Source organism: Populus nigra, chromosome 4 (genome assembly GCF_951802175.1).
Source record: "Populus nigra chromosome 4, ddPopNigr1.1, whole genome shotgun sequence".
NCBI lineage: Eukaryota > Viridiplantae > Streptophyta > Magnoliopsida > Malpighiales > Salicaceae > Populus > Populus nigra.
In genome coordinates this window covers 13,239,679-13,252,195 of record NC_084855.1, presented here as the reverse complement: position 1 = coordinate 13,252,195, position 12,517 = coordinate 13,239,679, and the positions used below count along the sequence as shown (strand labels likewise).

The window sequence follows — 12,517 nt, the reverse complement described above, 5'->3', positions numbered from 1 at the left end:
GAATAAACCTCAGTAAACTTGTCACTAGATCATGTAAGAATACAATATCAATCAGTTAACAAAGCTATCAATCTCATCAAAATGAGGTATTTCTTTTATGTTATATTGTGAGTAAAATCATTTAGAGGCTATAATTAATCCTTTATTTTTTAATTTTTTACTACTTTGCTTTAAAGCAAGACAATTAAGAATGTAAAAAAAAAGTTGGATGAAGATTTTAAAATTATCAACTTAATTTCTAAAAGTGAAAAATAATTTTTATAGAAGAATATTAAAAATATATTAGTTAATTTTTAGTTAAGAAAAAAAGCATGGAAAGTAATGATCAATTTGAATTAGCTACATTGATAACTTTCCAAACCTCTAGAAGACTATGAAAATTATTATTATTATTATTTTAATTAATGTGAATGTTCAAGTTAACTTGTACACATATTAATTAATTTTACAGGCTCTAAAGTTAACGATCTTATAACTTTTTAGTAGATTTGAAATTTATAAGACTCAACTAGTAATTTTTTAAAAATAAATTTAATATCTGAGGAGTTTATATATACCTAAAAGTTGATGAATATTATTTTCTTAGATTGCAGCAGCTACTGGTTCGTTTAATTCAAGATTTTATATGACTTTTCCAGTTAAATTCATTCTCCATATAGGACAATTGGTGGCTATTAAAGCCAGTTCTCTGCTGTTGCAAACCACTACCCAGACCAATTCATGCAACTATTTGTTAATAAGCCAAGTGTTTGATTTTTATGAGGGGTATAACAGTATAGTAATAATTATTTTTTAAAATATATTTTTTTAAAATATTAAAATAATATATTTTTTATTTTAAAAAAATTAATTTTAATATTACCATATCAAAATAATACAAAAATAAAATAAAATAAAATTTACCCAACCCCCCTTACCGAACAGGGGCTAGTACCATAGAAGTACAACAACCAAAAAGAATACCTAAGTACAATTCTGTTACCTTTGATTGCCAACCACATCAATATTAATTGCAAATCAGTCACGTATAGCTTACAATTAGATGCCATGACCGCGTGATGTTGCGAGCTGATAGCATGCTTATACATTATTATAAGTTTATAAAAAAAATAAAAAAAGTTATATACAAAAAATAAATTACAATCCACAGTATTTTTTTAAAAAAAACCACAAAATTAAATTTTTAACCAGATTAATATTTAAAAAATTAAATGAACAAAATTTTTTTAAAAAAAAAATCATAACAAAAAAAACCAAAAGGTAAAAAAAAACATGTAGGGAAACATTGTAGCAATCTATAGTGATTCATGAGGAAATCTACTGTTGTAATTCTCAACCAGCTCAATATTAAAAATAATAAATCGATAAAGATAATTTTTTAAAAAAATCATAACAAGGGAACACTATAGAAATCCACAATGTTTTAAAGAAAAAACTATGAAACTAAATTCTCAACCAGCTCAATATAAAAAAAATAAAATCAACAAAGATAATTCTGAGAAAAAAAATCATAAAAAAATCATGTGGGGAAATACTGTAGCAATCCATAGTGTTTAAAAAAAAAACTACAAAGCTAAATTTTCAACTAGTTTCATATTAAAAAAATAAAATCAACAAAAATAATTATGAAAAAAACACAAAAAAAGATAGTTTTGGAAAAAAAAAAAAACAAAACAAAAATGAAAACAAATGGAAAAAAAACACGTGGTGAAAGTTAAAGTTGAATTCTCAACCAGTTTAATATTAAAAAAAAATCAATAAAGATAATTTTTAAAAAACATATGGGAAACACTATAACAAAGCAAAAATAATGTGGGAAAACATTGTAATAATTCACAGTATTTTAAAGAAAAAAACTACGAAGCAAAATCGACAAAGATCATTTTGAAAAAAAAAAACAAAATTCATAAAAAAAAAACCATATAGAAAAATATTGTAGTAATCCATAATGTTTTAAAGAAAAAAACTACATAACTAAATTTTTAACCAATTCAATATTAAAAAAATCAACAAAGATAATTTAAAAAAAAACATAAAAAAAAAGACAATCTTGGAAAAAAAAATTAAAGCTCAAAAAAAAGAAAAAAAACAAAAACAATGTGGGAAAAAAAAGAGAAAGACAACAAAAAATGAACAAAAAAAAACATGTGGCTTGGAAAACCTGCAGTATTTTCCTACATCTTTTAAAATATTGTTAATATTTTTGTGTTTTAAAAATTAAAAACAATTCATTTAACTTAGTTTTTGAAAAAAATATTTATTTTATGTTATGAACAGTTCAAACATCACAATCATAGATTACCAAACATTTAAGTGATTTTACTTATATCATAACATAACAGTCATTAATTCACAACACAAAAAATAATTTAATTTTTAATTTAAATAAATTATTCAAATCCATCAGCGTAAGTAATTTATTTAGTTTCTCGAAGAAAATAATTATTTCAAAAAATATATCTTTAACGATAATTTTTAAGTCAAACAATACAAAAATAAATTATCAAACAGTCACTCCAGCAAAAGTAAAAGAAAATTAAATCCCCTAGAATTTCTCTGTAAAAAAATCAAGTAAGAATTTTCTCAATAAATTATAATATCTTATAGACAAATCAAAACAGGAAAACAAAGGAAAAGGAAAGAAGAAGGAACAGGAATTTCCATTTGATTCTCAATTTATGAGCCAACCAAACACGACTCAGAAGGAATCTGTTACCCGAGAAAATCTAACCCAAATTGAATTATACAAAATCTAACCAGAATTTCATTTAACTGAGAGCAAATATTGCTATCTAACCAAAGCAGGGCAGGGCACAGGATATTAGGTTAGAAATAGTCAAATTAGAAACCAAAAATCTAAGAGGGAAAAAAGTTTAAATTTATTAATTTTAGAGCTGGAATTTACATTTGTATAAGATAAAAACAAAATCATAATATATTTTTACCAGCCATCCTACCTCCACCCTTAACCCTAGGTATTACAATGTAAATGTCATACTAGGTTGGGAATATAGTGTAAACCATGTTCCAATAAAATTAAAAAAAAAATTATTAAAAATTATTTTTTATATATGTTTTGAATCATTTTAATGCGCTGATCTTAAAAATAATTTTTAAAAAATAAAAAAATATCATTTTAATGCATTTCAGCACAAAAAACACTTTAAAAAACAACCACAACTACACTCCCAACATGTCTAGCTTGCAATTAAAGTTCAAGAATAAAATAAGAAAAGAATTTTTCTATCAAATTCCTGTGAGTACTATATTTAATTTTTAAGAATAAAAACTTTGAATTTTTTTATTTTAAATTAATTTTTTTATATTTTTAAATCGTTTTGATATACTGATGCTGAAAATATTTTTTTTAAAAAAATAATAATATTATTTTAATATATTTTGTAAATAAAAAACAACAACTATTAGTATAAACACCTCATGAAATTGTAAAAAACAACAGAAGTTTCTAACATGATTGGGGGGGAAAAAAAGACAATCTATTTTACCCCTTTTAAAGTACTTACAACAAATCAAAAGAAGGGAAAGGAAGTAAAACTTGATTCGCAATCTATGAGCCAAGCGAAAGAATCTAAGATCCTATAAGCTAGAGAATCTAGCTGAACTTGAACTTGTCATCACCCATTAACCACATAAAGCAACGAAATGGTTGCATGGAAAAACAAAACAAAACAAAACAAATAGTTACTGCTACTGAATAGTGAATACCGACGCTGCCACGCGCAGGTAATAATACCCTACCTTTCACAGAACTTGTAGCAATCGAAACAGTATACAAAACAAAAACAACAACTGATGATGAATCAAAGAAAGTGAAGGCAACGGTAGTGCATAGTTATCATACAGATTTTTTCTACAAAAAAAAAAAAAAAAAGAAAGAAAGAAGAAGAAGCAGCCACCTCTAGGAGAGATCTCGAATTATTTTTCTTTCATTTGATTTGTTTGGTGTTTTCTTGTTGGGTTTGACAGGCTCGAAAAAGATATGGGAGAAGAAGCAAGTGAAATGAGGTGCGCGCCCCCTCCAAAAAAAGTCTAAACCCCACACCACTAAATCACTCTTTTGTTTGTTTCCTTTTCGTTTATCCTCTTCCTTGTGTTTTTATAATATTCTACACCTCTCTTATTTATCTCTTCATTTCCACCCCCGTCTTTGTTTCCTCTTCCTTTGTTAATTTTTCTTTATGCTGTTTTCAGCGCAACAGTACCTGCTCCATTGCTTGCTATATCTTTGTGTGTGTCGTTGGGTTTTGTTCTGAGATTTGGGGTTTGCTTACTAATTTTATTTTATGTCTTAATGTTTTCACTTGTTGGGTGCTATAATTGGGATCTGTGCTTTTGGATGATGAACTAATAATGGTTTTTTTTTTTTTGGGTTTTCAATATCTTGACATGTTCCTTGGATGGGATTTAGGATGTTGCCAGAAGGTTTTTGAGAGATGGTAACTGTTTGGTTTTGAGTTAAGCTGTGGTGTTAAAATGGAGATTTTGAGTGAAGAAGAGGATCAATTCTTCGACACTCGTGAGGATTGTCCCTCTGTAACTGATCCAGGCTCTGATTCCCCTGACAATTTGGATTCTGATTTTGGGGTTATTGGTTCCTTGCCTGGTAGTATTGGTTATGAGGTTTGGATCAAGAATCCAGGCTGTGTTCGTGAAAGGCGCAATAAATTTTTAAAATGGATGGGTTTGGATGTGGATCAAGCGGGGAAGGGTGATCCCGGCAATACGTCTTCCAATGAAGTGGAAGTTGAGACGGATAGGATTATGGAGCACAGCGATGCAGTTCTAAGATCATACAGTTTAGATGATGGACTCTCATCGAGTCAGTCTTCCATGTCGAGTTGGTCCAATGATGCCCAAGAGTTGTTAGATGGGGCAATGGAGGAGAATTTTGTGTGTAGGATTAGGAATTTGGATAACGGGACACAGTTTTTTCTGGATGAACTTCGGCAGGATGGCATGTCAGGGAGAATTCGTGAAGTTGGTTCAAATCGGTTACTTACTGTTGCTGAGTTTGAGAGGAGTCTTGGGTTTTCCCATTTGGTTCAGCAAGTGATGCGAAGAGAAGTTGAAGATTTGCCCAATTTGGGGCTGCCAAGAAAGCAGGTAAAGATGGGATGGTTGAGGAGATTAGGTGCTGTCTCTTGCATCGTTGACAGGCAAGTGGAAGCTGGTGGTAATGGTCCTTATCCTGTTGCAGGGGCTAGGAATCAGATAGTTAGGGTTAAATCTTATAAGAAGCGGTCCAAGGAATTCTCTGCCCTTTACATGAGACAAGATATTCCAGCTCACGAGGGTTCAATATTGACTATGAAGTTCAGTCCTGATGGTCAGTACCTTGCGAGTGCAGGTGAAGATGGAGTTGTGCGTGTATGGCAGGTGATGGAAAAGGAGAGATCAGATGAGTTTGGCATCCTTGATACGGTTAATGATCTTTCTGTAGCTCCCCTTAAGGTGGATAGAGAGAAAAAGGGTAAATTCAAGAGTATGCTAACATCAGACTCGGCTTGTGTCATTTTTCCTCAGAAAGTATTTCAAATATCGGACAAACCAATCCATGAGTTTTTTGGGCACTGTGGAGAGGTTTTGGACCTCTCATGGTCAAAGGACAAGGTAAGTAGTTACTCGACAGCAGTTTAATTTTTCTTGTTTGACAAATAAATTATGTTTCTAATTGTCCCATTACCTTTGCAGTATCTCCTTTCATCCTCAGTTGATAAAACTGTTCGCTTGTGGAAAGTGGGAAGCAACAAATGCCTACAAGTTTTCTTCCATAATGATTATGGTGTGCTCTTCTGCATGCTGGTCATTCTCCAATAAATTTTTTGTCTTGATAATTGTTATGAGTAGTTAATGTTGGTGGATCAGTTCAGGCACTTTTGATTTGTTTATATTCTAATTGCTTGTCTCTGTGCTACATGTAATACAGTTACCTGCGTCCAGTTTAATCCTGTGGATGAGAATTACTTCATCAGTGGTTCCATAGATGGGAAAGTACGCATCTGGGCAATTCCTGGTTGTCAAGTTGTTGACTGGACTGATATAACTGAAATTGTCACGGCTGTGTGTTATTGTCCTGATGGAAAGGTTTGTGGATGACCTCCTTTTCTGCTCCCAAATGTGATTAACATGTGAAATTCTTAGAGCACTCTCTGTTTTGTGCAGGGTGGAATCGTTGGCTCCATGAATGGCAATTGCCGGTTTTATGATGCAGCAGGTTATTTTTTCTTATTCCAAAATATGTTATACAGAAAAGAATTGGAATATATTGCAGTCATTGTCGTAGTGCAGGAGTACTGTGCTGTGGTTTGCTTCTCCTGCATGTGTGAGTCATGAAATAAGTTTTCTGTTTCTACACTGATAAAGAATCTTGTTAAAAATATCCTGCTCATTTTTTTGGTTGGGCAATTGGTTTGCCTTTCACTTTCGGGAAAGAGAGAAGAATTTAATTGAATGCATGAATTTAACATCCGTGGCTTTGCATTATGAACTTTTCACACTGTCATGCTTGATGCACCTCCTGAGTTCAGAACAAAGACTTTTACTTTGAATAGATTGTAGGTATTTCCTTGTATTTTCATTCTGTCTTGCATATTAGGACGCCATCATGCTTCACCACTACTGCTTTCCTCCACTTGCTTTTGGTCTGATATGGATGTCCTTTGCAAGAGACAATGCTTGTTAATCAATTGATACTCATTGGATTAGCAAAGGAATATTGGAGCAATTATTTTGGTAGGATCGTTTTGTTTACCTCTCTCTATATATATACATGTACCTGATCAGTAATCAGATAGCTTTGTGTTTTCTTCCCTCACAACAAATGCTGGAGTTTGTGGCACTTAACCTAGGGGTGAAAATTAGTTCCATTGTAGACTTCCATACCCCAGTTAATGTCTATGAAACCCATCATAGATTCACGTTTCAAAATTGATTTTTATGCCATACTATGATGCAGGATGGTTGCTTTGGTGCTAACTAGTGTGTTTTGCATGGATCAGATAATCGTCTGCAGCAGTATGCACAAATATGCTTGCAGGGCAAGAAGAAGTCACCATTCAAGAGGATAACTGGCTTTCAGGTGATGATTTTTATATCTGCTAATTTTCCTTTTCCATCTTATTGTATGTCGTTTGGCTTCATTCTTAAGCTAAATGTATAATGTTAGCTTTTCTTATCCGCAGTTTTCTCCAAGTGACCCGACCAGGTTAATGGCCACTTCTGCTGATTCCCAAGTTCGAATACTCCATGGAGTTGATGTGATATGCAAATATCGAGGTGTGCACATCTTAGTTTTATGGTGCTGGTAATTATGGCAACAATACATTCAGTTTTCAGAAATAGCTATTTCTTCCCTCAAATCTAGTGTCTTGTGTGCAGGCCTCCGTAATGCAGGAAGCCAAATATCTGCATCATTCACGTCAGATGGGATGCATATTGTTTCAGCAAGTGAGGATTCTTATGTCTATATCTGGAATTATATTAGCCAGGATGGGCATGTGGCTCAGGAGAAGAAGAGCAAATGGTCTTGCGAGCGTTTCTTCTCAAACAATGTGTCTGTGGCTATACCCTGGTGTGGGATGACTTCTATGAATTGTAGCTCCTCAACTGTCACTGGAAAATCCCCATCCTCCATTAACTCAGGGCCGTGTAGTGAAAAAAGTGTGTTGCTGCAATCTGAGTTGGTTGAGAGTTCACAATGGAAATTGCCATTCTCTTCCCCTGAAAATTTATCACTCAGCCACGGATTTTTCTCTCACTCTTTGCCCAAGGGTTCTGCAACATGGCCAGAGGAAAATCTTCCTGCAAGCTCACTGTTTGTATCATCTGCAAAGTACAAATCGCAGAACAAGTTCTTGAAGATGTCATGCCAGGGCATGCATGGCTCCCCTCATGCATGGGGTTTAGTGATTGTAACAGCTGGATGGGATGGACGAATCAGATCATTCCAGAATTATGGATTACCAGTTCACCTTTAAATAGAGAGAGGTTCAGCACATTATCGTCCAAAAAACAGTGGTTGAATTTGCATGTGATTGCACGCAGCCTTGACACCTGAGGTATTGAGGGAGCAGAACTTGACATGCATCGATAGCCGCCCGGAGATGTCTACTTTACAGGCACCAGTGATGGTTAAGAAGTGATAGCAACCTCGGTTGTCTGGTCGGATAGCCAAGATTCCTCGGTGTATGACAATTGAATCTAATCTCAACATTTTTGTGCTGTACAGGATTTGCTTTCCAGGGTATAATATATCATTCATTAATTTATTTATTTATTTATTTAGCAGCCCAGGTGCCGCTTACGCGATCAGAACAGTAGAGCTTATAAGATGGGTTAAGAATTAAGAAAGGCTCTGTTGGGAGTTCCCTTTTTCCGAAGAAAGGTGGCATTATTGGCTGGGAGATAGATGCCTCTGATTCTTGCCTTTTTATGATGATTTGTTAGGTGTTTGAGTACACCTGGCTTCTTTGCCGGTGCATTAACCGTTTTTGGACCTTTCTGGTGGGCCCCAGACATTCTGTAGGGGATTGATGTCACCTCGAGTGCGTTCATTGGTCTCTTTCCATGGTAGCGCCATGTTTGGATATCTGATAGACCAAAGCAAGAAGCCGCCTTTGCTTTGGGAGGATTCCTTGATCGGGAGCTGCTGGAAAATAGCCTTTAAGCCCTAGCAGTGATGATGGTAGGCCCTAATTGCATATATGTCTTCATGTTAATGGGAGATTCTTCCTAATGACTTGAAAGAAATCGAAATGCTTGAGATTATGACATGAGGGAATTTATCAAATTGTAAGATGTTGCAGAAGTGCCTCATGAAAATTGACAGTGACAAACACCAATTGTACGCAGGGGTACTGCTTTTCCCCTCCCAACAACTGCATGATGCTCCATCGTAAGCAAGGGCAAAAACTCAACATATAATTTATTATTAAAAAATTTATTTATTTATTTAAAATAAAATAATATTATTTTATTTTATATATAAACACTAAATAATAAAATAGTCTAAAATATTTTGCAGGGGCCAGATCCTTGCTTGCCTGCCTCCCCTAGCTCCGCCCCTGATCGTTACCAATAATCTTGGCAATGATCAGGCTTTAAAACCAAAGAAGTGAGTACAGTATTTTTATGGACCGTCTCCTTGACGTGACGTAGTTCCTCTGGTAGCCATGCTGAAATCTTTTATGCTCCCTTGTATGAAAATGGGGATATTATTGCTTGCTCAACTACAGACTGTTGCCTAGAGCACAAATTGCTTCTGATAGTGGCTGGATTGGACCGACCCTAGGCACAACTCTATGGACCTTTTCGATTAATATCTCATCACAGGCCAGGAAACTACTACGAGCTTGATCCAAGCCACCAACAGTTGCGTCCAATCCAACTGAGCATTCGGTCCTTCCCATAAATCTCGCTATCAACTTTTATATTTTCTATGAGCCTCCACATTCTGCCCCGGTTCACCGGAAAATAAATTACCGTGTGTATTGCTCAGAAGCATATTTATTAAGAAATGACAAGATTAAAAATATGAGATTAAGATGAAACAAGCGGTAAAAAGAGATGTTTTTCTAAATTTGAGATTAAATATATACTTTATTCTTCTAACTTTTCAAATTATAGCTTTTTATAGTCCCTAACAATTTATGAAATTCAATTTTTACCACAAACTTTATTTTATTTATTTTTTTATCCTTGATTTAAGAGATGAAAGAGAAAGTGATCGGCATCCAATGATAGATATAAAGGAGACTGATTTCAACCACAAAAATAGATGATTTTTGTGTAAATTAGTTCCTTTTGATGAGGAAAGTTTATACAAGGTTTTTTTTTCACTTAAACTTGCATGAAATAGTAGATCTGAATCCAAAAAGAATTTTTATTTCTAGTTAATTGTGAGTTTTTAAGCCAATTTCTAGGTTAGAGATTATGAATATGTTTTAGAAGGTGTTTATGATGTTTTCTTCTTTTTTTTCGCGTCGAAATATGGTTGAAAAAAAATTTCTTTAGTCTAAAATAGACAACTCGATTTTCCAATGACCGAAGGTCATCAGAATCTGAGTAGTACAAATGAGATAGATAACGCGTAGTCTACTATTTTTTTTAAAGCATTAAGAAAATGGGGGAAAAAAAACCCCAATGGGTAGGATGCTCTAGGCCAACGTGCCTAGGCATTTTGGGTTTTTTTCCTGGAGGTCCAAGAACTCTTGGCCTTCCTAGTCTAAGAAACTATGTTTTTTTAGTTTTTTTTTTATCTATATTTTTATTTATATTTATTAATTTTAAGGGGAAAAAAAGGCAGGGGAGAGAAAAACTAACAGAATAATTAAAAAAACCCAACAGCCTAGGTGAATGCACAGGAAAAACAAGGAAACATTTTGTAAAGCACAAATATAATTAATACGAGAGATTGGCTATAACAAAATACGTGGAACCTGTCGCAACAATCAGAATTGTTGTCATGTGAAGAAGCACTTGCAAGTGTTTCTTTTTTTTGGTTAAAGTCATAATAATAATAATAATAATAATAATAATAATAATAATAATAATAATAATAAAATCATATTGAAAACCAACACAACCACATATTACATGCCCCATTCAAACGAAAGACATGGACATGAGCAGTGTACACCCATGCAGAGAAAAAAAGAAGAAGATAATTATCACAAAGCATAAATATAAATGAAAGTTATTAAAAATATATATAAAAAATAGCATAAACAATTATTTTAAGAAAGCCTTGTTGAAAACCAAGATAGCCCACCTGTTATGGTTTCCTTTTAACCCGTACGGCCATACGGCCCCGTTGCCTTGAAGAACCAAAGCCACTTCAATAAGAGAACGGCGCGCCTAGAAGCCGGCTTGCAAGCAGGAAAAATGGTCATAAAACCCGAGCCACGCTGATCCCGTGGGTTCAGCAAAGATGAAGAAAAAGCGCGTGAAAATATAGGACGAGAGAAATTCACCCCAAGCCAGCATCTCTGGTTCTCTTTTTAATATGTACTTGTGAACTCACTCACTAAAGCAATTTAATGTTTTTTATATATATTTTTAGATTATTTTAATAGGTAATGTTAAAAATAACTTTTAAAAATAAAAAATATGATTTTAATATATTTTAAAATAAAAAATATTTTAAAAATAACCACTATCATATTTCTAAATAGAATTTTAATATATAATTGAAACTCACTCACATGCTAAAGCAACTTTAAAGAAATATATATATATATATATATATATATATATATATATATATATATATATATATATATATCAGCTAATTTTTAACTAAAAAAGTAAGGATGTAATGCTCTTACAACCCCTGAAACTCTTGATTTTTCATTGAAACTGCGAAAAAAGTACTTTTTTCTTTTTTCCAACAGGTCGATGTCTGGCTAATCTCAATCACTTAATTTGGTTCCTCATGAGCAGCCAGCAACGGCAGTACTTCAGAGAAAAGCAGGAAAACAAAATCTAATCAGAAAGAAGGTCTGACTAATCCCGATCAATTTGGTTGAGCAGCCAGCACTGGCAGTACTTTAGAAAAAAGAAGAACAAATTAAATCTAATCAGAAAGAAATCGACAGAGAAAGACAGGTGATGCGATTAAACGTCAAGACAAGAATCTAATCACAAGTAGTTTCGTTGTGTCTGTTCGTGCCCAGTTCGTGTTTGAGATTAGATGAAGCGCAGCCCCAGTCTCCGAGAAAATATTTAGTGGCCATGCTTGCATGGGAAAGAATTTCACCAGAGCCACTGGACATTTTTACAAGAAACAACTAAATTAATTGAACCACTAACTACAAATCTTAAGCTCAAGCTCCCAAAATTCAACTACCCCACGTTCATCCACTCGGGACGAAGCATGAGGCAGCTGGTGGAGCCAAGGCCCTAGGAATAAACTTAAAAATCCTTTCAACTGGGTGTACTTAATTCCAAGAATTTTCAGTAAATTAATTGTACATAATAATTCTCTTAAAATAATGAGTTACGCACTTGCCCTTCAACATCAAATTATCTCATCTACGACAAAAAAGGAAAAAAAAACATATTTATAGAATTTTGCCTATGTATATATTACTACTATAAGCCCAGATTAAAGGGGAGGCTTCGACCATCCTTGCCATTTGCCTTGTGGAGTAGAATTTTGCAAGAGAAATGAGAATAGAAAATTATTAAAGTTTTATTACAAGGCCTGTTGAGAGAAATTAATGTTCTTAAATGCGGGATATTGTTGAATTTGTGAAATTAACTGCTACATGTTCTTCTTGTACGAAGAACATGAAATCTAGAAACATAGTTTACTTATAGAGTAAATGGTTGTTTAATCCTTAATTGTGTTTTTAGTAAAATAATTAATTAATCTTATTTGTATGAAAAACTTTATATTAAATCTTTTTATTTTTATATTAGTCTATATATAACTTAGTGTTATAATTTTATCAGATTTTTAATGATACTTTTATTACTCTACTCATTTTTAGTCAAG

The 12,517-nt window shown here is 33.1% G+C and overlaps 1 protein-coding gene across 5 annotated transcripts; it reads left to right on the top strand.

The window, feature by feature from the left end:
• Positions 1-3,797: 3,797 nt before the first annotated feature.
• LOC133692641 (uncharacterized) lies at positions 3,798-8,809 on the top strand. 5 transcript variants are annotated; one of them, XM_062113730.1, is made up of 8 exons: positions 3,798-4,026; positions 4,430-5,631; positions 5,713-5,803; positions 5,948-6,105; positions 6,184-6,235; positions 7,020-7,099; positions 7,203-7,296; positions 7,399-8,809. In XM_062113730.1, exons 2-8 carry the CDS (start codon positions 4,495-4,497, stop codon positions 7,995-7,997), a joined length of 2,211 nt encoding a protein of 736 aa, XP_061969714.1. In that variant the 5' UTR covers positions 3,798-4,026; positions 4,430-4,494; the 3' UTR covers positions 7,998-8,809. The 5 variants fall into 5 exon arrangements, 3 of the variants coding, with proteins under 3 accessions (XP_061969714.1, XP_061969713.1, XP_061969712.1); XR_009841966.1 differs by lacking the exon at positions 3,798-4,026 and having other exon boundaries at positions 4,054-5,631; positions 7,399-8,205; positions 8,309-8,809; XR_009841967.1 differs by lacking the exon at positions 3,798-4,026 and having other exon boundaries at positions 4,054-5,631; positions 7,399-8,205; positions 8,306-8,809.
• Positions 8,810-12,517: the final 3,708 nt, after the last annotated feature.